Raw genomic sequence first — 22020 nt, 5'->3', positions numbered from 1 at the left:
GAGGCCGCTGCCGGAGCTCAGTCCCGAGACAGGTGCAGGCTCCGGGGGCCGCATCCTTCGCGACGCCGCGCCCATCTGCTGGTGGATGGGGTGGACTATACCTTGACCGGCTTTTGTGGGCCCCTATCCCCGGCGGAGCGGAGACCATGGCCCCTCCTCAGGGCTCCCGAGCCCCGCTGGAATTCGGGGGACCCCTGGGTAATGGGGCAGAGGGGGGTGACCTGGGGCCAGGGGCGCAGCGAGGGAGGACTGGCAGGGTGAACTGCGAGCGGGGATGAGGGCTAGATCTAGGGTGGAAGCCTTCGGGGGGTATCAGAGAGGGATGGGGGTAGAGGGGCAGAGTGGACCAGCTGAGAAAGCACCAGCTCAGTGGTCTGCAGAGTTGGGGGCTTGTGGGGTACACAGGGAGGAGCAGGGGGAACGGGAGACGGGTCTGGGGGCGGGGGCCAAGCTGGAGGTCCAGGCAGGGGGCTGAGAACGGACTATGGGAGGGTGACGGGGATGCTGAGGGTCCCTGGAGACGACCGGGCACCTGTGGCGGGTCGGAGCGGGGGCGCGTCGGTGGGCAGACGCCCGACGCCATGGCCTCCCTTCCGCAGGCGCCGCGGCGCTGATGCTGCTGCTGCCCGCCACCATGTTCCACCTGCTCCTGGTGGCCCGCTCGGGCCCGGCGCGCCTCCTGGGCCCACCCCCCTACCTGCCGGGGCCCGAGGCGCTGTGGAGCCCGCGGGCACAGCTGCTCTGGCTCACCTGGCTCGGCCTGCAGGCGGCGCTCTACCTGCTGCCCGCGCGCAAGGTGTGGGCTGCTCTCGCGGGCGCGCGCAGGCGGGTGGAGGGAGGAGGCCGCGTAAGGAAAGAGGCTTCCCTCGACCCTCACCCGAGCCCCTTCGTGCCCGCAGGTGGCTGAGGGGCTGGAGCTGACGGACAAGAGTCATCTGCGCTACCCCATTAACGGTGCCGGGGGAACCCTCGAGCTGGCGTTGCGCGCGTGGGGGTGGAGCGCCAGGTGTCCTGGGGGCCACGGAGATTAGCTCCCTTATGTGCCCCCTTTCCACCCGGCACAGGCATGAGGGGGGCTCACCGCCCCTCGCCACAGCCCGTGTCCCCTCACCCCTGCCTCCTCCGCCCGCTGCTGCTCTGGGCAGCAGAGCCGCGGGTGGGCGACATCTGAAGGCGCAGGTGACAGCCTAATAGTTTGGGGTGAGCTCTGCGACCTCCCTGGGCTCTGGGCTGGTCTGTCTGCGCCGGGGGACGGGCGGCCCCCGGACTCATGGCGCGTTGCCGCGCAGGCTTCCAGGCGCTGGCGCTGACCGCGCTGCTCGTGGGCCTGGGGGTGTCGGCCGGGCTGCCCCTCGCTGCGCTCCCGGAAATGCTCCTGCCCTTGGCGTTCGCAGCCACCCTGGGCAGCTTCCTCTTCAGCCTCCTCCTCTATCTGAAGTCTCTGGTAGCCCCCGCCTCGGCCCTGGCACCCGGGGGCAACTCAGGTGAGAGGGGCCCAGTAGGGCGTGGGTGGAAGCAGATGAGGCGCTGGCGGCACCTTCACCCTCCCTTATTCTCCAGGAAATCCCATTTATGACTTCTTCCTGGGACGCGAGCTCAACCCGCGCATCTATTCCTTTGACTTCAAGTATTTCTGCGAACTGCGCCCTGGCCTCATCGGCTGGGTATGTGGGGCGGGGCGAGGGCGGGGAAGGTGCCCAGCGCTGGGCGGGGCAGGGCCAACAACCTCGTGCAGACGGGAATCCTGAATCCTTCTCTCAACCCACGAGTATCTGTTGAGTCTGCCCTGAGCCGAGGTGCTGGGCGACGAGAGCAAAGTTACACGAATGGGAAAAACATCTCTGTCGCCAGGGAACCTGTGTTCTAGTGGCAAAGACGAAAACTAAGTCAAATCTGTAGAGCATGTGGATGCTGAGTGCCTGGGGGAAAGGCGGGGGTGGGGGGTGTGAGCAGGTGCAGTTTTAAATAAAGCTGTCAAGTGCAGAGTCTATTTCAAGGCGCCCAGGGGCCCTCGGGAGGGCTGGCCAGTCAGTCGCAAGAGGCAGAACCTAGAACCGGTCACTGGGTTTAGCAACCCATCTGGCACTCTTGGCCTTGACGACTTTCCAACTGTGTTTTGGGTGCTGGCCTGTGGACAGGATTTCCTGAGGCCTCCTTGGGTAAGGTTTCCATCACGTCACCCTGGAAGCTACCTGGTCCAGACTGGTCTGAGCTGGATCCTAGCCTCCAGGTCTATTCCACCATGTGTTTGGAGTAAAATAAGAGCTGCCTCTGACACTGGCGTGAAGAAGAGGAGACCTTAGTGAGGGCCCTGAGCTGGGGGCATGAGATCTGGGGTGCTCGACAAGGCCAGCCTGCCCGCTCAACTTTTCTGAGCACTTGCTATGTGCCAGACGCTCTGCCGAGGCCCCACGATGGTCCCCATTTCCCACACGGTGGTGGAGACGGTCAGTGCTCAGAGAGCGAAGCTGAGATTCCAAACCAGGTGTGTTCTGATTCTGAAACCTGCCACAGCCGCTTACCCCCCTAAAGGGCACATGGCAGGACAAAGGAGCCAATCAGCTGGGAGTGCCCCCAAAGCAAGATTAAGGCACAGCCCATCTGGGGGCTGGAGTTAGTGAGGAAGCACTGAGACACAAGGGCAGAGGCTGGCCACTGTCCCGCCAGGCGCTGCCACCGCGGTGCTGATGGGCTGGGGACAGACCGCCCTGTCTCCCCCCGCCCCTCCAGGTCCTCATCAACCTGGCCCTGCTGATTCAGGAAGCAGAACTTCGGGGCAGTCCCTCCCTCGCCATGTGGCTGGTCAATGGCTTCCAGCTACTCTATGTGGGTGATGCCCTCTGGCATGAGGTGAGGCTGGCCTGGGCGGGGAAGGCAGGGAGAGTGTCTGGGGTCCTGGCAAGGACTAAGCCAGCGGGTCTGGCCCTGTCCCGACAGGAGTCTATCCTCACCACCATGGACATCACGCACGACGGGTTTGGTTTTATGCTGGCCTTTGGGAACCTAGCGTGGGTCCCCTTCACTTACAGCTTGCAGGCCCAGTTCCTGCTGCACCACCCACAGCCCCTGCACTTGCCCATGGCCGTGGTCATCTGCCTCATCAACGGTCAGTCTGAGAGGGGCCTCATGCTCTCTCCCCGCTCCTAAGCCGTTGACTTGGCACGGGCTATGTAGCTAGCCTTGGGGATATCTCGAAAGCCGGGGCCTGGGCCCTGGGTCTCCAGGCAGACTGAGCCTGCGTGGAGGATGGAGGGTCGGGGTTGGGCAGGAGGTTGAGCCTCAGCCCTTACTGCCTGTTTGTGCTCCCCCCCAGCTCTCGGTTACTACATCTTCCGTGGAGCCAATTCCCAGAAAAACACCTTCCGAAAGAATCCCGCTGACCCCAGAGTGGCTGGTGAGCCGGGCTTCTCGGGTGCACGAATGGCGGGGGTAGCTGGGCTTCCTGGGGGCCCCATCCCACTACGTCTTTCTGCAGACCTTGAGACCATCTCGACTGCCACGGGACGGCGGCTGCTGGTGTCGGGGTGGTGGGGTATGGTGCGCCACCCCAACTACCTTGGAGACCTCATCATGGCTCTGGCTTGGTCCTTGCCTTGTGGTGAGTGACGGCGGGTTGGGGGCACCATGCCAGGGGTAAGGGTTTATGGCCAATTGGTGCCCGCAAGATGCCCATTCTGGGGGTGAAATGGAGACCAGGGGTGCACACAGGGGAAGGGAGTAGTCAGGAAGCTGAGGAAGGACTCCATGTAGCTGGAGGGGGAGGGGTGGGGCCAGCACTTGCTGCAGACCCTGAACCTTTCACCACGGAGCCCCCATGAGCCATGACATGGAACAGGGGGGCAGGATGAGTGGTCACAGCGCCCCCTCCCCACAGGCGTGTCCCACCTGCTGCCCTACTTCTACCTCCTCTACTTCACCACGCTGCTGGTGCACCGGGAGGCCCGGGACGAGGGGCAGTGCCTGCGCAAGTACGGCCTGGCCTGGCAAGAATACTGCCGGCGGGTGCCTTACCGGATTCTGCCCTACGTCTACTAAGGCAGCAGCAGGGGCACGGGCTGCCCATCTGCCAGCACCAGAAGCCTGGCCACACCTGGGACTCAAGGGCACCTACCCTGCCCTATGCGCCTACAGGCAGGAACCAACCGCCTCAGAGAGGTTTGGAGTCGGGAAAAAACGAAGCCAGTGCTCAAAAATGGGGTGGAGGGGTTGCCCACCCTCCTTGGATAAACCTCTGGAATGCTCGCTGTGGCTTCTGTCCCTTCCTGGGGGCCAGTGTTTAAAGCTGGCTGGGCCAGCCCTGACTAGGGGGAAGCTGGGAGATGGTTTGTGGGCCCCACAGTATAGGGCTGGGTGGGACAACAGCTGTCACTCAGAAACGGGGGATACCAACAGAGGACACCAGTCTGCTTTATTAATGACCAGGGGCCGGCTCAGCCCGGGAGTTCCTCAATGAGAGTCCTTGGGGCAGGTGGCACAGGGCCTCCCCAAAGCCGCTCCAGCTCCCCCGTGAGGGCTGCCACCTCCTCGGCTGCCGCAGCATGGGCTCGGTGGGCCCCCGCGCAGGCAAGGGCCAGTGGGGTGAGGGCCCCCTCATTTTCGTTGGTCCAAGCCAGCAGGAACTGGCACTTCTTCCGGGCCCGGTAGAGGCGTCCTCGCTCCTCCGTTGACGCGGCCTGTTTCCGGGCCCGGCCCAGCGTCTGCGCCAGGTGCCCCAGGGCTGCGAGCGTGTAGTTTTTCTGGTGTGCCCGGACCTGGCCCAGCAGGATGCGGGCGGCCTCGCGCATGGCGCCGCGCGTTCCCAGGGGCCCCGGCGGGTGCTCGCCCGCCTCCAGCACGTGCGCGGCGGCCTGCAGGGCTTCCTCGGCGGAGGCGAACACCTGCTGGGCGCCCAGGGCTCCAGAGACGCCGAGCAGCGTGGCGCAGAAGTCGGAGAGCAGCGCGTCGTCGCCGCCGCCGTGGTAGAGCGCGAGGGTGTGCGCGTAGGCGAACAGCACGTTGGGCAGCTGGAAGCGCACGAGCGGGGAGGCCCGGCCGCGGCTCAGGCTGGCCAGCGCGGGGATGCGGGTGGGCACCGCGGGCGCGCGGGCCCCGGGGGCATCTCCAGGAGGCGCCTCGCTGGCCGCCGGCGCCGCGGTTTCAGGCGGTGTCCGCTCGGGCGCCGGCTCCGGGGCGTCCCCGCCCGGGGCATCGCCCAGCTCCTCCAGAAGCCGCGGCCCGGCCCCGCGGTCCCACCACCACGGCCGCCACGGGGGCAGCAGCCGCCCGGCCTCGCCGCGGTTCAGCAGCCGCTCGAAAGCCGCCTTGTCGGCCGGGGCCAGTCGCTCCCATAGTCCCGAGAGGCCGCCGGGCGCCGGGCCCGGCCTGAGGCCTGCGTCCTCGAGCTCGTCCTCGGTCTCGCGTTGCTGACGCAGCCGGCGGAGGGCGCCCGCCAGGCGGCTGGGCGAGCCGTGGCGGCCGCGGAGTTCCCCCAGCACCTGGTCGCGGTAGAAGTCCTCGGCGCAGGGGCCGTGCGCCCGGTAGCAGCGCAGCGAGCAGTAGGGCACGTTACAGCGCGGGCAGGTGTAGCGCGCGGGCTGGGCGTCCCCGGCCGGGCAGAAACCGCACGGCCCGGCCGGCTCCATGGCAACCCGCGCCTCGGCGAACGCACACGGCCCGCAGTTCGGCGGCTTCCGGCGCTCCTCGGGCACTTCCGCCTCTTGGGGGAACGAGCGCGCCGTCAAAACTTCCCGAGGGCTCTTGGCAATTTCCGCTCCCGTGGACGCCAAGCCCCACCCCCCAGGCAGCGATTGGGCAGGAGAGCCCCGCCCTGCGCGGTGGAGGTAGTGCGCCAGGCGGGCAGCTCCCCGCAGCTCGCCCCCTAGTGGTTGCCTTTCGCACTACAAAGTACTGCGGCAAATGCGCATTAGCGGATCTTGGGCCACTGAATTGCCTGAGGCCTATGGGGTGAAATGCGTCCAGGGGTCAGAGACAAAGGGGCAATGAAAGTGAAATGAAGGCCAAGATGGGGTACCTAGGGATAAATACGTGACTTTTACTCAGATAATACAAGGTATTTTGAAAGCAGAACTGACAGGAGGTGGGACTGGATGGCTGATGGCTCATCACCCCCATACTAGCCGACTGTAAGCTCCATTAGGACAGGGCCACATCTTTTTGGTGCCCAGCCTGGAATTTGGATTCCCTCTGAAGAAGGAAGTGCCCCCAACTCATGTATTTCCCTACCCAGATTTAGATGGACTTAGCTGATCTGTTCATTTTTTTGCATCCTCCCTACCACTTGCCCCTCCCCTTCTCAGCTCAGACCACCTTAACTGCCAGCTCTCCAGAAGCAGCAGAGAAAAAAATTAGATCACATCATACAAGGGTCCTGCTTAAAACACTTTCACCTACTCAAACCCAAACTCCTCACCATAGTTGACAAGACCCCACAGGATCTGGCCCTGCTCTGTCTTTTGCCAAGTCAGCACTGGACTGGCTCCTGCTTGAAGGGCTCATCATTCCAACTTCCCTAGGATGGTGTCCAGTCATCCTGCTTCCCCCCTTCTCCATAGCACCCTGCTTACTTTCCTTGCGGATTTGTCACTGTCAACTATTTCGCTTTCTTGGGGGAGCCATCATACCTTTTTACAAAGGTCACCAGTGAAATGAAAGCCAAAAAGATTTTCACATTATGTGGCAGCTGTTGACCTTTTTTTTTTTTTTTTTTTAAATCCTTACAGCAACAGAGAGCAGAGATTAATTAGCAGTTCAAATGAACACGGATCCAAACTCAAGGCAAAGTCCAAGGTCTGTGTCCCTGATTGGGGAAATTTTGAATACACCCCTGAGAACAGCATTTCTAGGAACATCAATACAACTCACCAACAATCCTCAGCTGTGACTAGGTTGCAACCAGCCAGTCAGTCGGGTCTGCAAACCAGGTCAGAGGTGCCAATGAAATCAGGCAAAGCTGGGGCAGACCAGACTCCTGCCCTGACTTCACTAAGGCCACACCGGTAGCTGCTGATACATCTACATGAACTTTGCCCCCTCCAGAAAAACCTCCCACCACAATGATTCCTACTATCATCTCTGAAAGAGCAACACCAAAAAATAACAATTTGGTGATTTATCGAGTTCTTTAAGATTGGAGATTTCTCCACTTCTACACGCAAAGGGCTGGCCTGTGGTGACTGATTTTTACATGAAGTCTTTTCCTGTAGTTCACCACCTTTCCCCAAGCCATGGGCCTCGGCTGAGAAAGAAAAACAAGTCCTCACTGTTCTTGTGGTAGATATACCACCAGCCCCAGGAGCCATACCTGTTCTGAGGTCCTGCAAACAAAGATGAGACTAGATGACTGGATGGAATGGCTTTATTAGAGAAGCCAAGGTTACAAAAACTTAAGAGTTGGCATTGGGGCCCTTCTTCTTGCCAAAGGTGGGCACGACATTGACAAAGCGCCGATTGTATTGCATCCGCCGCTTGGCCCGCCCAGTCTTCTTCTTCTTCTTCTCCTGTTTGGCCACCTGGGAAAAGGGAGGCTGATCAGACCCTAGGCGCTCTCTTTCACGCCTCCCTGCAGGCTCACCTCCAGGGAAGACAGGGCATAAGTCAAGGACCTTGACTTAGCTATATGAGCTAAAAACTAAATCCAAAGGATACTACTAATACTTACTTTGGGAGTCTGACCTCTCACTTTCCCAGCACGGGCCAGAGAACCATGGACTTTACCTGTAGTGGGAAAAAGAAAACAGCAAGCAGTTAAGAGAGCAAGAAGGTCCCACAGAGGGCAATCCTCCCCGCTCAACTCAAACCTTTACGGGCAGGATGAGCCTATGGAGTGAGAGCAAAACCAAAAGAATTTCACCACCAAGAATGACTAGTTTGGTGTGTTCTAAGGTTTTATGTCATGATTTCCCCTGACTCTATATATAAGAACTAAAGAATACATCAGATATCTGATCTAACCTCCTGATTTTGGCAGGAAAACTGGGAAATAGGCAATTCACTAGAAAACAACTTAAACACAACACCCGGCCTCAGTCTCTCAATCATCTTTCAAGAATTTACTCTGAGAAATAAAGAGGAAGGAGTACCTCGTACTCCTGAGGTCACTGAATTCCACATCCCACACTCATCTGAGCTTACACGCAACTCAAAGGACGGTTCCCCCCAACTCACCTCCTAGCATGCGGCCCGCTACTTCCAGAGTGGTCAGGGCCTCTACCCCGCACTGGCCTAGGGTTGCCTCATCCTCAAGGGGAGTGCCTGCCAGGAGCACGACTTGGTCTTCCGGGGCGATGCCCTCCAGCGAGGCTACCTGAGCCTATTGGGGAAAATAAAGCTCATAAGCGGTCTTGCGGGGGGCGAGGTGGAAGAACCCGGGGATGGAAGTCAAAGATCATGACTCAGCCTTACCTTGATCTGGGCGACCGTCTCCCGGCCGGTCACCTCGAGGGTGTGGAGCTCCTGGGCGCGGACAAAGAGCTGCATGTCGGCGACTGAGGAAAGAAAGGTTTCTATAATAACCGCTCTGGGAGAGAAGAGGTCGGTGAATGGGTGGGGGCAGGAGATGATCTCGCCAGGGTGTAGGTGGTCGCGGGATCTCACGTGGGCAAAGGCGGGTCTTCCAGGGAAGTCGGGGGGACCGAAGCCCGGCCCACAAAGCAGCCCCACTTCCTCTACTTTGCCCGCGCCCTATGATATCGCTACCAGTCGGCTATTAAGCTCTCCGAAGGCAGCCGTGGCCCAAATCTTACCTGAGCGCGGTCACAGCTGCCGCTGCCGCGAAGATGGAGTCGGGAAAGAGGAAGGAGCGAGGGCGGGCACGTCTTCGCCGACTCCTGCGTGCTACGTCACTGCAGAGCGACCGCAACGGTCTCTGGTATTTCTACGGCCCACGTCCGCCCTAGCTCCGCCCCTTTAGCTTTACGCATGCGTTTATTTGGCCCAGCAGTTGCGCGCCGGAAGGAGCGGGGGGGGGCGGGGGAGGGGAGTCGTGTCGGCTGCGCGCGCAGACTAGCTGAAGTAGGCGGTCCAAGATGGCGGCGGTCATGTTCGCGGCTGCTCGACGGGGTGGGAGAATCGGCGTCCAGCCGGCCTGCGTGTTACGGTACCTGGTGAGAGCGCGAGCCTGGAGTCAGGGCAGAGGACTGGGTGTGGGAGTCTTTGTAACCCTGGAAAATTGTAACTGAGGCCCGATTTAGGGCCTTAGTTTGCCTTTTAATGGGGAACACTTGTCTGGAGCTCAGATACATGATTAAGAGAGGTGCCGGGACTGTAGCACGCTTGGAGAGTGCGAGGGTTGGAACCACCCGAGTTAGCCTGAACTTAGAGGGGCTGCTCGTCGACTCTCGCAACCTTACTTTTTGAAGGGGAAACCGCCCTGGATCGTTGGGCGACACTTCTGGGAACCTAGGACTCCCGGGTATCATCTGTTGGGAGAAGCGTCCGAGAAGGATCTTAGGCAGGAGGTTCGGAGGACAGACTCCAGAGTGTGACCTGGAGTAGATGGCTCACTAATGTCTTAATTTTTCTTGAATGTGAAAAAAGGGGTAATACCGGTTTTGACTCATTATAAGGATTAAGTGCATGTCCATAAAGCACTTAGGACAGTGCCTGGGGGTGCCTATGTGATACCGGGTAATGTTTCGGGTAAGGGAGGGTCTCATTGTATGAATGGGAGTGGAAAATTATCGCAAAAAAATTATTGCTAAAAGTTTCTAACTCAAAACTAGAATGTTTCAGTAGAATGTTCAGAGGAAACTTTTTTTTTTTAAGATTTATTTTATTATGCATCCAAGAACTGGGTATAGACCAGAGGTTTGGGGGGCGGGGTGTGTGAAAGGATTCACCAGAGACAGAGTGGGGAGGAGAACAGGCAGGTTGACTAAAATACACTGCTAAGGGGAGCAGCGGTTGAGAAAGGAGAGGTCTGCTACATCTTGTGGGTTCGCTCCCTGGCCAGGGATTGAACTCGTGCTGCAGATAGCTTCTTTTTTTTTTTTTTTAAGATTTATTTTTATTTATACAAGAGCTGGGGTACAGGCCAGAGTCGTGGGAGGTTGAGAGAATTCACCAGAGACGGATCGGGATGCAGAACAGGCAGAAGGACTGAGGGCACTGCTGAGGGGAGCAGCAGGCGAGAAAGGAGAGGTCTGCCTCACCGTGTGGGATTCTCCCTGGCCTCGGGAAACCGAACCAGCACTGCGGAGGCTGCAGACAGCTTCACATCGCGGTGCTCAACCCACTGCGCCACTGGGAAGGCCTGCAGATAGCTTCATTTTCCTGAGACTTGACCCGTTGGGTCACCAGGGAGGCCCTTCAGAGGAAACCTTAATCCTAGAAAATGCCATATTGTCAGACTTATGGGTTAATTAGCTTTTCTTAAATATGCACAGACTTCTCATTTGCATCCTACAGAAATTCTAAGAGAGGACCCCTGGCAATTTGAAGTCTGGTGCTTTCCTATCTCTAACCTTTGATTTATGCCATTCTCTCTGCCTGTGATATTTCCCTCCTCTGTTTACTAAATCCTGCCTATCCTGTAGTGAGTGGGTGAGCTGATAAAGATATGTTTTTATTTTTGTTTTTGCCTCAGAGCCAGACCCAGGGAGCTCCAGATTACCCCAGCTTCGTGGAGTCTGTGGATGAATACAAGTTTGTCGAGCGCCTGTTACCCCCCACCAACATCCCAAAACCCCTAAAGCATGAACGTTGTCCCACTCCTAGTGGCTGGCAGCCCCCTAGAGGTGAGCCGGGTGATGGGGTTGGCTTGAAGGCTTTTGAGAAACATCCATCAGGAATTGTGTTGAGATCCCTCCGGACTGGTGTCTGTACTATGTTCCAGCTCCAGGAATGAAGCTCTGTTTCGCTGATACCCATCCACTGTGCTGTTGGGATGAGATCTCCCTATACAGGCGAAGTGAAGCACAGAGAGCGCTAAGAGTTTGAGTTCCCCTGATCCGGCCCCCAGGAAGCTATGTGCCATAATTGAGAACATAGCTTGGAAGTCTGGGCAGTTCTGGATCCAAACTGTCTGTGATGTTGAGTTAGTCACTTAGGTTCTCCCTGGCTCAGTTGCCGCAAAATGGCAATAATCCCATCAACACATAAAGCATTCAGTGCATATACCTGGGGAGACAGAGGGCTTTGTGCTTGCCTGCCCCACGCCCCTAACCTACCCCCGGATATCTGAACCAACATTGACTTTTTTTAAAAAAAGATTTATTTATGCATACGAGAACTCGGGTACAGGCCAGAGGTGTGGGGGGTGAGAGGATTCACCAGAGACAGAGTGGGGAACAGAACAGGCAGAGCTACTGAAATACACTGCTGAGGGGAGCAGCGGGCAAAACAGGAGAGGTCTGCTGCGCCATGTGGGTTGCTCCTTGGCCAGCCGGGGATCAAACTCGTGCTGCAGTGGCTGCAGATAGCTTCATAGGTTGCATCCTAACTCCTTGAGCCACCAAGGAGGCCCAACATTGACTTTATCTTTTTTGTTTAATACAAGAACTGAGGTACAAGCCAGATATGCGGGAGGGTGAAAGGATTCACCAGAGACAGAGCGGGGAACAGAACAGGCAGACTGACGAAATACACTGCCAAGAGGAGCAGTGGGCGAGACAGGAGAGGTCTGCTGTGCCATATGGGTTTCTCCCCGGCTGGCTGGGATCGAACCCACGCCACAGAGGCTGCGGACGGCTTCACAGTGCAACGCTCAACTGCCTGTGCCACCAGGGAGGCCCCAACATTGACTTTTTTAAAAGGGGCTGTGTAGGTTTGGGTAGGACCACATTGTCATTGGCTAAGGGCCATATACATAAAAAAATAATAATAAAAACACTCAGTGCAGAGCCTGGTGTGTGGTTGGTATTCAGTGCCTGTGAGTCCCCATCTAGAGATTGATTTAGCCACTGGAACAGTAGAGAAAGGTGAGGATTAGCCTCCAAGGAGGCCCCAAAGATTCACAAAGATATGACCCAGACTTCATTTCTGCTTGAAGACCTGGTGCCAGGCCCCATGCTGGGGCTTGGGATACCAAGGCGAACAAGCTGGGCTTGCCTCTAAACTTAGTGGAGAGCAGGTCTCCTGACCTGAATCTGGCAGTGATTTTGCTTTTGGGTCACTGACCCATTGGAGACTGAGGGGAAGCCCTTGGCTGCAGTGGGATGAAACCTGGGAAGAGTTGGCTTATCACAGTGCCTCACTGTCACAGACCCCCCACCCAACCTGCCCTATTTTGTGCGGCGTTCTCGGATGCACAACATCCCTGTCTACAGGGACATCACGCATGGCAACCGGCAGATGACCGTGATCCGGAAGGTGGAGGGGGACATTTGGGTAAGTGGATGGGTTGGAATCTGATCCTGACCCTTTCAGGCTGAAGGGATGGGTTCTTCTAGAAGAGGATTCCTGACCAACCTGCTTTGTTACTCTTTCCCAGGCCCTGCAAAAGGATGTGGAAGATTTTCTGAGCCCACTGCTAGGGAAGACACCCATCACCCAGGTCAATGAGGTGACAGGTACCCTGCGCATCAAGGGCTATTTTGACCAGCAGCTCAAGGCCTGGCTCCTGGAGAAGGGCTTCTGAGGCCCAGCTGAGCAGCCTGCATGTCAGCATCCCTATAGACTGGAGTCTAGGGGATCTCAGGAGGGAGGAGGTGGGTGTTTGGGGAACGGGTTACAAAGACCAGGGCAAAGGGCTTGGGCAGGGCAGAATGAGGGCTAATGGGCTTCAGGAGTTGGGACCCTCCACACAGGAGCCAGCACTAGGGAGGGGTCCCAAACATTGGAGACCCTCCAGGAACTGCCCAGCTAGTGAGCAGCAGTAGCTGTTTTCTGCCTTCAACTCAACTGTGACCTGTTGGCTGCTTTCCCTTCACTGGAGCCCCTCGGGAGCAGTTATTCAAGTTCTAGAGGTTGTTGATGCCTCCTTCAGTGGAAGCAACAGGCTGAAGTTGGGAGGCACAGGGCAAATGCATTGGACACATTCCCTCCTCAGCCCTCAGCCCCATGTTGTGGGAAACATTTCTGGGTCCTTGTTTTGCATGATAGCATCCCCACAGACTGGAGTCTAGGGGATCTCAGGAAGGAGACCTGACTTGGTGGCAGCAGTGAACACTGAGGGCCCAGATGTGGGTTCTTGAGGCCTTCAGTTCTAAGCACCATGTCAGACCCTGGACTTTCTACCCACAGAGAGGTGGAGGGCCCAGTCACCTCTGCCCTGTTCCAGAACAGTTGGCCTGACTGGGTTGCCTACGCTGGGGAGCTTAGTAACTAGCTTTGGTTGGTCTGCCTGCTGGCGTGTGTCTTAAGCTCCTAGCAGCCTCCCAGGGTCGGCCTTCCCAGCTTACCCACCTGGCATTGAAGGGCTTTTTAGGTGGAGATGCTGGCCTGTTATCTGGCCATCCCATCACCCCCAGCCAGTGAACCTTTCCACCTGTCCCAACCTTGGAGTCACAACCCCCCACCCCAGAGTGAAACTTGCTAAGGTGGGTCAAGAACCTGACTCCCCCCACCCCCAAAAAAAAAACCTGACTTCATCTTTGACTCAAGGCAGGCACTTGATCTCTCTGGGGCTCAGTTTCATGTGAAGTGGCTGTATCTTCCTACCGGTGGACTTGTAATCAGTGCTGGCTTATCCCAAACCCTCCCTCCTGGAGACTCCAGGCCAATCTCAATTCTATGACATCAACTCCACCAGCTGTTAATGCAAGTTTTTATTTGGCTGTATATACAGTTTAAGCTATTAAAATTTGTACAATATTTACAAATTAAATAATCATCTGAAACTGTCGTCAGCAACTCTTGTAACACAAAACTGGGGTGGGAGAGGCCTGGGCAGGCTGGCAGGAGCTCCCAGGCCCACCTGGCCCAGAGCCTTTTCTAACCTGGAAGATCAGGAGCCTGGCACTTCTCTTCCCTGGGTTCAAGCATTCAAATTCAAAGCCCAAATTTAATCCAAAAGACAACAGCAAGGAAGTAATTCCAACTCTTCTAAACTCAAGAAAGTTCTGAGTTGAGAAGCGGTCTTCTGTAGGTTCCGGGGCTTGCAGTGGTTCAGGAGCAGACACGAACCCTCGGCCTGCAAGGAGGCTGGGCAGTGGCTGCTGGGTGAGACCAGGCACAGCCTCACCTAAGACAGACTGCAGGGGTCTGGGGCGAGGGAGGGCAGGGTCCCTCAATGCTGCCCACCTGCCCCTCCACCCCCAGGCACTCCTTCCCCTGAGTTATGTAGTTGCCGGTAAGATGTGGAAATGCCACAGGGCATAAAGGGGACAGCCACCACCACAAGGGCTGCTGGGTTGATAGGGCAAGAAAAGGAAATCCGGTAGCAGTCTTGGTGGGTGGGCAGGGCGCAAGCTCCTAACCTGCCTCCAGCCACACTTGGGAACAGGAGCTAATACTGTTCGGCACTGCAGCAGGCCTCCACACCATGGGCTCAGGGCTGCCCCTCCCCCAGAAAGGGGTGAGGAGGAGGGGGCTTCTCAGAGGTGGCGCCTCCACCTGCATGGCCCTGGCAGAACCCAGGGCTGGAGAGCAAGACTGGAGCTGACCCGGGACACGCACAGCAGCCCGGGACTGTTAAGGACGCAGTCTTCTGGGGCTTTGGGCCTCGGGCCTCTTTCCACCTGGCCTGGAGGTGCCGCCGCCTCTGTCTCAGAGCTGGGGGCTACTACTCCCTGGTGCAGAGAGAGGGAGCTGGCACTTGGTGGCAGGACGCGTTCCAGCGAGGGCTGCTTACGAGAGTGGGGGCAGGGGCCAGGACTGGGGCAGTGTCAGTGGGCAACGGGCGACTCCAGCTTCTGCAGGCGACGGCGGCGGAGTTCTGCTGCATCAGGCTCCCCGTCCTCAGGCAGGTCTTCAGTGCCCACAGACTCAGGAGCTGGGGACAGGGAGCAGAAATGGAACCCCCAGAGATGGGCCTGGGCCCCCCCCCCCAACCCAGGCTGACCTCACCTACCTGGAGGCTTTTCAGGTTCAGGGGCAGGTGGGGAGACTCCTGGCAATGGGGTGGCGGCCTCCGAGCTGGGGGTGCTGGTGGAGGAGGCAGCAGCAACAGCTGTCGAGGCAGTCTCTTCAGTGGGGTTGGCTGAGGTGGCAGGCCGGGGAGGCCTGGGAAGAAAAGGGACAAGAGGTGGACGAGGCCTTGGCATCCTGATGAGACGGGGCTTGGCTGGTTTTGCTGAGCCTCGCAGGCAGGGTCCGCTGGCCATGTCTCCGCAGCCCCAGGGACGCAGGCACAAGTCATGTTCTGTGCCACAGACTGAAAACCTCGCCGGCAGCGCCTGCAGCTGTGCCCACTCTTACAGTCTCCACCCTAAGGTGTCTTTATAGGGGCCCCACACCCAAGTCACAGAGCCGTTCAAGTCTGGGACTCAAGCTTCCCTCCAAGCCTGTCTTGTCCCTGACGGCCACCAGGCACCTTGTACGGTGACCTGGGTGTGGGAGCCAGAACACCTCTGTTCAGACAAGGTTGTGGTGGTCACAGCGCACAAGCAGGTCCAGGAGTTGACCTTGGACCAGCATGGTGCCAAGTGACTGTCATCTCAGGTCAAGGACAGTGACTCAGTCACAGTGTCCACGGAAGCCAGAAGAGGGCTATGTGGTAAACGCAAGCACTGCAAATTATAAGAAATTTGAAAGTGTAGAAAAACAAAAGGAACGAAATCCGAGGTCAGCCCTCTAGACACCACTGCTCGGATGGAAACGGGCCTTCTGCAGTGGGAGGAGAAAGGCCCCAAGAGCTGAGAGACCCGGGCTGCCCTCGGGGAGGTGGCCTGCATCGGCAGGTGTCACGGGGTGGCAGAGGAGACGAAGCCCGAGAGCCAGGCCTGGCCGCCTGGCAGCAGCCCCGCCCACCCCTGCAGACGCACCCCAGGGAGGCGAGCACAGTGAGGTACTGGTTGATCTGCAGCATGGCGGCGTCCAGCAGCGTGTGGATGTTGCGCAGGCTCTGCAGCCGGGCCTCTAGGTGCTGCCGCTCATGGCCCTCTAGCGCACGCAGCTCCTCAGGGGTCAGGCCAGCAAAGCCGGCGGGGGGTACAGGCATTGGGGGGAAGGCTGGAGAAAGGCAGAGGCTCAGCCAGGGCTCCCGGCCCTGACACCCCAAGCTGCCAGCACCACCCTGGTTGGCCCAGCTTACCAAAGGGGGGAGGCAGTGGCATGCCCATCCAGGGAGGAGGGAAGGGGAAGCCTGTGGTGGGGCCTGCCTCGGGGGCAGAGCCAGGTGCCTGGGTGGAGGTGCCAGCTGTGCTAGTGGCTGCTCCGCTGGGCCGGGACAGTGCTGGGGAGAACAGGACAAGGTCAGTGAGGGCTGTGGGGCTCTGCTTCCAGCCCCCAGTTCCCGCTACCACCATGCCCATGGGCTCACCTGCAGTGGTGGACGAAGGGGCTGCAGCCTCTCCTGAGCTGGGGGGTGGCGGGACAGGTGGAAATGGGCCCATGGGGGGCCACAGTGGGAACATGCCTGGAGGAAAGGGGGGCAGGAGGCCCTGGGGAACTGCAGAGAGAAGATGCGGTGGTGAGTAAAGGTCCAGAGACAGACCCAAATGGTAGGCAGGGCCCGGCTGCTGGGCGCCATCCGTGCACTCCCAGGCCTCGGAGCTCAGCAGACTGGAATCAGCTGTGCCACTTCCCGAGCGCCCGCGCCCCCCAGGCTCTGACTGCCCTCGGGATTTCCCACACCCAGCTGAGGGCAAGCACTCAACAGCACGCTGCATGGCCACACGAGTGGGGGGAGCACTCACAGTTGGGGGGCTGCGGCAGGAGCGGTGGTGGGTGGGGGGCAGGCGGTGGCCCCTGGTCCGCAGGCTCGGGGGGCGGTGGGACTGCGCGGGTAGCGAGGCCCGCAGGACATCCATGCGGCAGGTTGGACAGGTCTGCTGCCGCTGGAACCAGGAGCGCAGGCAGCTGGGGGTCAAGACCAGGCACTGGTCAGCCAGTGCCCCGGGGGGTGGGGAGCCTGCCGGCCGGAGCCTGTCCCCGGGCCACCCCAGGCCCACCTGGTGTGGAAAATGTGGCTGCAGGGCAGTCTCTTGGCGCCGGTCACCATCTCTTCTCGGCAGATGATGCAGACGTTGTCCACGGCCTGCAGCTCCTCCGGGGTGGCATCTGGGTACCTGGGCAGGCCAGGCCAGGCCGTGTCAAGACCACGGCGGGAGACTGGGGCACCGAGGGCAGAGCTGGGGGAGCGGCCAGGACAGGCCCACTTACAGTGTGTTCATGTTGCGAATGGCGCGGCGAGACATGATGGCATCTGTCACTGCTTTCTTGAACTGCCTGGAAGGACCCTTAGGGTGAGCGTGGCAGAGGAAAGGGAGCGGGAGTGGGGGGGGGGGGCGGGGGGGGGGGGCTCACCTCATGGCCAGGTACATGGGCCGGATGGCGAAAAGCGGGAACGTGTGCACCTTGATCATGATGGTCATGAAGGCCATGTACAGCAGGACCTTGATGAAGCCTGGCGGGGTGCAGAGAGCGGTGGTGATGGACTCTGGGAGGCAGGCGGGGGACCCCGGTCCGGGCCCTCGACCAGGCTGCCCTCACCTGTGAACAGCTCGGTGTAGAGCATGTACACGGCCTTGTTGTCCCAGGGGTTGTCGCTCTGGAGGTCCACGGAGTGCAGCACGTACTTGATGAAGATGGTGAGCACCATCGTCATCAGGATGGCGTACTGGGGGGTGCGGGGGGACATCAGCACCAGCCCCACCTCATGCCCACGGCTCTGCTCCTGCTCCCCCAGCTCCTCCACTCACTAGCTGGGGGCACTTCTCACCACTCACTAGACCTCGCCAAGCTGAGGCTGCTGGTGGGCAAAACAACCACCAGCTGCCCTTTTACAGCCAGGTGGTTTTGCAGATTAAGAGATGCAGGTCGGGTGCCTGCACAGGGTGCCTGCACTGGCTGTGGTCACTGAACACACTCCCAGCCCCTGGGCACACCTCCCAGCTGTCCTCCTGTCGCTCCACAGCCAGTTCCCCTGGCATTGACTTCTGGGGCGCCTTCCCTGAGCACCAGGTCAGAGGCCTCCTTTTGGTGCTGCCCCCACCCTCCTTGGAATCAGCACGTAAAGGGCAGGGCTGGGCCCGGCTGACCGCTGCGCCTTAGGGGCCCACACGGGCTGGCCCGAGAGCAGGTGCTCTACACGGGTTGACTGGGTTCATGCGATGCGACCTCAGGCCAGGCCTCCCGACCTCCCAAGCCAATTTTACCTCAAAGCCAAACACCAGCTGCACAGAGGCCCCACGGGTCAGGATACTGTGATAGGCATGGCTGACGAAGAGGAAGTCCAGGATACCCAGGAGGCACATCAGGGCTGTGGGGACCCCCCCAAGTGGGGGGTTAGAGGGGTCAGCCCAGGGCCTGACAACCACTTCCTGCTTGCTCTAAGACAGCTCCCACCCTCAAGCCCTGCGTGGCCCCAGCCATCTAGTTGGGTGGGCACACTTCACTGACGCCGGCCCCGTGGGAACCCCACTTCTGCCCACGCAGGTGAGGGACCAGAGCTCAGGGCCCGGACAGTTGAGAAGCCCTGGGGTGGAACAGCAGAGACGATGCAAATGAACTTCCTAAATTATCTTTCCTGTACAGCTGTGGGCCGCGGGGGCTGCCGTGCGTGGGGAGTGACTGCTCGTGTTCCAGTCCCGGGGGGGTCTCTTCTCCCTCCAACACCCTCCTCTCCCCCCAGGAATCCCACTCACAGACGATGCGGCAGTGAAAGAGCCAGGAGATGTTGGGGCTGCGTTCCATCTGAGGCAGAACAGAGAGGGGCCCGTCAGGAAGGCTGGGGCTCTCCCCAACCCTCCCCGGTCCACGAGCCGGCCTGCCAGTCACTCCCTGGCTTCCGTCTGCTCTAGAGAACCCGCAACCCAACTCACAAAGTCTACGCGGTCCTCAGCCAGCCAGTGAAAACACTTGAGGAAGAGGAGGAGAGTGAAGAGTGCCACAAAGCGGGGGCTGAAGTCATCCCGAAAGACAGTGAAAGCCAGACAGGTCTCAGTGACAGCATACCAGGAACGTTCCAGAAGGTGCTGGGGGTCAGACATAGGATGATGTAGACATTCTGCTTGTCCAGCACCCTGGCCCTCATCCTTGGGGCAGCAACCATCTTACCTCCATCTCTGCTGCCCTCAGCTGTCCAAAGAACACCTTGCCCATCACCTTGCCCAAGAGGAAGACAAAGACGAAGGCCTGGATGTACAGGACCTGGGGAGAAGGGAGGGGAGGCACAGGTGTGGGGCTTGCTCTGCCTTGGACTCTTCATTCAAGGGCCTCCCCACAACCTCCTGACAACGCACTTACAGCGAGGAAGCCCGCGGCTTCACCTCTACTTACCTGGGCTGTGAAGCCCCACCCCTACTCCTCCCTCCCTCCCAGGGAGCTCCTTCCTCCCCGAACTCACGGCCATGCTGGGGCTGGACTTGGTCAGGTACACCACAGTGGGGTAGAACTGGTGCTTGAGGTAGTAGGCATGGGCCACCACGGCCCCGGTCAGCGCCATGCTGGCCGCCATCATCACGGCGGTGCGGAACATTGCCCTGGCCTGGACACCTGCACGGGAGAGGGGCGAGCGCGCGCTGGGTGGCACGGCGGGGCAGCCGTGCCAGCTGGGACAGCCGGGACGGCGCCGGAGCGGCCGTGTCAACAGGCAGCGGCGGGAAACCGTGCCCCCGCCGGCCCCTCGCCCACCCGCAGCACGAGCAGATGCTGCCGGCCTCACACCTAAGCCGGGGCGGCGCGCAGGGGTCAGGCGCGGCGCCGACGCCAGGCCCGGGGCCCGGGTCCGCCCGGCTGCAAGTCTCGGGCTCTTTCCACGGCGGCTGCCAAGCGGCCGCCCCGAGGGAGGCGAGAGAAAGGGCAGGCCGGCGCGGGAGCCGCCACCGCTGCCCCTAAGGCGAAAGGCCCGGGCGGGAGGCCGCCGCACAACGCCCGCAGCTGGAGCGCGAGGCCCGCGGGGCGGGGAGCAGCCCGGGCGCTGGGGGCGCCGGCCGGGCCGGCGGGGCGCCGGGGGCTCTGCCCGGTGGGCAGCCTGCACGCGGCCCGCGGGCGCGAGGGGGCACGTCAGCCTGGAACCCCGGCGCCCCCACCCCCCGGAGCCGTGTCAACTTGGGGCGCCGGGAAACGGCCGGCCGGCAGGGAGCAGTGGCGGGCCGGGGCGGCACCGCTCGCCCGGGCCGCGCATCCGGGGCGCCCGGGCGGGACCCGGTCCCGGGACAGCGGGCGCGCCGGCCCCGAGGTCCCCGGCGCTGACAGGCGGCGGGGCGGCGGGGCGCGCCGAGGCCTCGGGGGCGAGGTCCCGGGCCCCGCGCCGCCCGCACCCCGGCCCGACCCCGGCCCACTCACCGGAGCCCCGCGCCGCGAGCCCGCTCGATCCCCGCGACTGCGGAGGCGGCCCCGGTTAACAACACTCCCCACCCCCTGCGACCGGAACTCGGGGGCCGACACCTCACTTCCGGCGGCGCGGGGAGCGGCGCGGGCCGTACCAAGTCGGCGTCCCCGGGGCCGCCGGCGCCCTCCGCGGGGAGCCGCGGGCCCTGCCCTGCCCGGGGGGCGCCCGTGGCGCGGGCCCGCGGCTCCCGAGGGGCGCGCCGCGCAAGCGCCGGCGGGGAGGGGACGCCCGCCACCCCCTCCCGATGCGGCGCGATGGTATCGCCGCCCCCACGGCGTGAGCCCGACCGGCGCGGCCGCGGCGTCGCTCAGTGGCTGGAAGGTGGGGCCGGCGCGGGCCGTACCACTAGGAGGGGGGCGCGCCGGAGACGGGCATGGCGGCCCGAAGGGGAGCGAGACGTCGCAGGGCCTCGCGGCAGGGAGAGTCGCAGCAGTTTCACAAACAAGCTGCTTCCCGGGAGAAATGGATTCAGAAAAGAAAATTTTGTCTCCTCCGTGATCACCCCCAAATTGTGTGGGAGTGAGTTGGGTCCCCGTGGCTCTTCCTGATTGGCGGAGGTAGAGTTACGCGGACCAATAAGAAAAAGAAGGGAAATTTGCCGGCCTATCGGAAGAGCAGCGCTGCGACCGGTTGCTAGGGGCGGGCGGCGGCGTCGCCCGGGGCTCAGGCCGCCCCCAGCGGGCGGAGCGGGGAAGGCGCCGTCCCGGGCGGGTGGTCGGTGTCAGCTCCGGGGGACCGTTTGCTGCGCCCCGAGGTGGCGGGGCGGCCACGTGTGCCAGGGACCCGAGAGCACCCAGATCTTTAATTCCAGCTAAACTTGAGGTGGGAATGTTCTGTGCAAAGGGATTGCCTTCCACGCTGCATGCGCTGCACCCTTCCCTGCCTGCGGCTCTGCTGTCCCCATATTGTGCAGTCCTGGGCCACAGCCACAGCTCCCACTGGTCTTAGATGCCTGGACTTCATTTTGTCCCCTTCGCAGCAACCCAGTCCATGCATTGACAGAACGGAGCTAATGCACCCCTTTTTTATCTCGCATTTTCCTCCATCATCTTATTTTCTTTTTATTTTTTAAAATTTTTTAATTTTTTAAATTTAATGTAACGTTTGTGTTTTTTTTTTTTTTAAGATTTATTTATTTATACAAGCACTGGGTACAGTCAGAAGCGCGGGAGGGCGAGAGAATTCACCGGAGCCAGAGCGGGGAGCAGAGCAGGCAGAAGGACCGAAGGACACTGCTGAGGGGAGCAGCGGGCGGCAGGAGGGGTCTGGCCATGTGCCCTCCTCTGGTGGAGCAGCCGGGGATCGAACCGGCGCCGCAGAGGCTGCGGGCAGCTTCACAACCCAGCGCCCAACCGCTGCGCCACCGGGGAGGCCCCATCATCTTATTTTCTAACCCGAAGACTGGAAGTCAGTCCGCCTGTCACCACCAAATGCCAATAGAGATAGGAATTGAATCTTTAAGGTGCCCTTTAATCAGACAGGTGGGCAATCTGGAAGACTGGGGGTTAATGCCCCAAAGAAACTGCCTTAACATTTCACTTCCAGGTGGCTTTTTATATTGAGTTGAACAAAGACAGTTCAGCAGTAAGCAGCTGCCAAGAGCTTGTGACATGCAGCCCCCAGAACTCCCTGTGGCTCTGCTCTCTTGG

The 22020-nt window shown here is 60.3% G+C and overlaps 5 protein-coding genes across 5 annotated transcripts; 2 read left to right on the top strand and 3 right to left on the bottom strand.

Annotated features, from left to right (window-relative positions):
• Window positions 1–9: 9 nt before the first annotated feature.
• On the top strand, window positions 10–4280 carry TM7SF2 (transmembrane 7 superfamily member 2). The gene is made up of 10 exons (XM_037517600.2): window positions 10–198; window positions 600–796; window positions 900–954; window positions 1290–1484; window positions 1561–1664; window positions 2731–2850; window positions 2938–3106; window positions 3314–3394; window positions 3476–3598; window positions 3875–4280. The coding sequence occupies exons 1-10, from the start codon at window positions 147–149 to the stop codon at window positions 4033–4035; spliced, it is 1257 nt and encodes a 418-aa protein (XP_037373497.1). The 5' UTR covers window positions 10–146; the 3' UTR covers window positions 4036–4280.
• On the bottom strand, window positions 3193–5621 carry ZNHIT2 (zinc finger HIT-type containing 2). The gene has a single exon (XM_037517601.1). It carries the CDS (start codon window positions 5619–5621, stop codon window positions 4431–4433), a length of 1191 nt encoding a protein of 396 aa, XP_037373498.1. The 3' UTR covers window positions 3193–4430.
• Window positions 5622–7336: 1715 nt separating this feature from the next.
• On the bottom strand, window positions 7337–8837 carry FAU (FAU ubiquitin like and ribosomal protein S30 fusion). Its single transcript, XM_037517598.2, has 5 exons — window positions 8742–8837; window positions 8401–8483; window positions 8164–8308; window positions 7658–7713; window positions 7337–7508 (listed from the first exon to the last, which is right to left on the bottom strand). The coding sequence occupies exons 2-5, from the start codon at window positions 8473–8475 to the stop codon at window positions 7383–7385; spliced, it is 402 nt and encodes a 133-aa protein (XP_037373495.1). The 5' UTR covers window positions 8476–8483; window positions 8742–8837; the 3' UTR covers window positions 7337–7382.
• A 173-nt stretch (window positions 8838–9010) lies between these two features.
• MRPL49 (mitochondrial ribosomal protein L49) lies at window positions 9011–14481 on the top strand. The gene is made up of 4 exons (XM_037517597.2): window positions 9011–9101; window positions 10583–10733; window positions 12200–12324; window positions 12428–14481. The coding sequence occupies exons 1-4, from the start codon at window positions 9024–9026 to the stop codon at window positions 12572–12574; spliced, it is 501 nt and encodes a 166-aa protein (XP_037373494.1). The 5' UTR covers window positions 9011–9023; the 3' UTR covers window positions 12575–14481.
• On the bottom strand, window positions 13507–20738 carry SYVN1 (synoviolin 1). The gene is given in 17 exon segments (XM_037517596.2): window positions 13507–14869; window positions 14948–15099; window positions 15861–16047; window positions 16130–16270; window positions 16358–16486; window positions 16734–16814; window positions 16817–16896; window positions 16989–17105; window positions 17200–17265; window positions 17344–17443; window positions 17530–17656; window positions 18195–18298; window positions 18684–18732; window positions 18861–19013; window positions 19096–19188; window positions 19385–19533; window positions 20715–20738. Coding segments are annotated over 16 exon segments (1818 nt in total). The 5' UTR covers window positions 19517–19533; window positions 20715–20738; the 3' UTR covers window positions 13507–14762.
• Window positions 20739–22020: the final 1282 nt, after the last annotated feature.

Source organism: Talpa occidentalis, unplaced genomic scaffold (genome assembly GCF_014898055.3).
Source record: "Talpa occidentalis isolate TD23 unplaced genomic scaffold, MPIMG_talOcc4v2.1 talOcc4.17, whole genome shotgun sequence".
Lineage (NCBI taxonomy): Eukaryota > Metazoa > Chordata > Mammalia > Eulipotyphla > Talpidae > Talpa > Talpa occidentalis.
Note: the sequence above shows the minus strand (reverse complement) of the source record. Positions and strands in the feature narration are given on the sequence as shown.

Bases quoted from the DNA above. Each gene is read 5' to 3' on its own strand.
- TM7SF2 (XM_037517600.2), top strand. From the start codon at position 147: ATGGCCCCTCCTCAGGGCTCCCGAGCCCCGCTGGAATTCGGGGGACCC. The intron at 955-1,289 runs GTGCCGGGGGAA...GTTGCCGCGCAG, and splicing joins TCTGCGCTACCCCATTAACG to GCTTCCAGGCGCTGGCGCTG. The intron at 3,395-3,475 runs GTGAGCCGGGCT...GTCTTTCTGCAG, and splicing joins CGCTGACCCCAGAGTGGCTG to ACCTTGAGACCATCTCGACT.
- ZNHIT2 (XM_037517601.1), bottom strand. From the start codon at position 5,621: ATGGAGCCGGCCGGGCCGTGCGGTTTCTGCCCGGCCGGGGACGCCCAG.
- FAU (XM_037517598.2), bottom strand. From the start codon at position 8,475: ATGCAGCTCTTTGTCCGCGCCCAGGAGCTCCACACCCTCGAGGTGACC. The intron at 7,714-8,163 runs GTGAGTTGGGGG...TTCCCACTACAG, and splicing joins AGCGGGCCGCATGCTAGGAG to GTAAAGTCCATGGTTCTCTG. The intron at 7,509-7,657 runs GTAAGTATTAGT...CCCTTTTCCCAG, and splicing joins TGAGAGGTCAGACTCCCAAA to GTGGCCAAACAGGAGAAGAA.
- MRPL49 (XM_037517597.2), top strand. From the start codon at position 9,024: ATGGCGGCGGTCATGTTCGCGGCTGCTCGACGGGGTGGGAGAATCGGC. The intron at 9,102-10,582 runs GTGAGAGCGCGA...TTTTTGCCTCAG, and splicing joins CCTGCGTGTTACGGTACCTG to AGCCAGACCCAGGGAGCTCC. The intron at 10,734-12,199 runs GTGAGCCGGGTG...TCACTGTCACAG, and splicing joins TGGCTGGCAGCCCCCTAGAG to ACCCCCCACCCAACCTGCCC.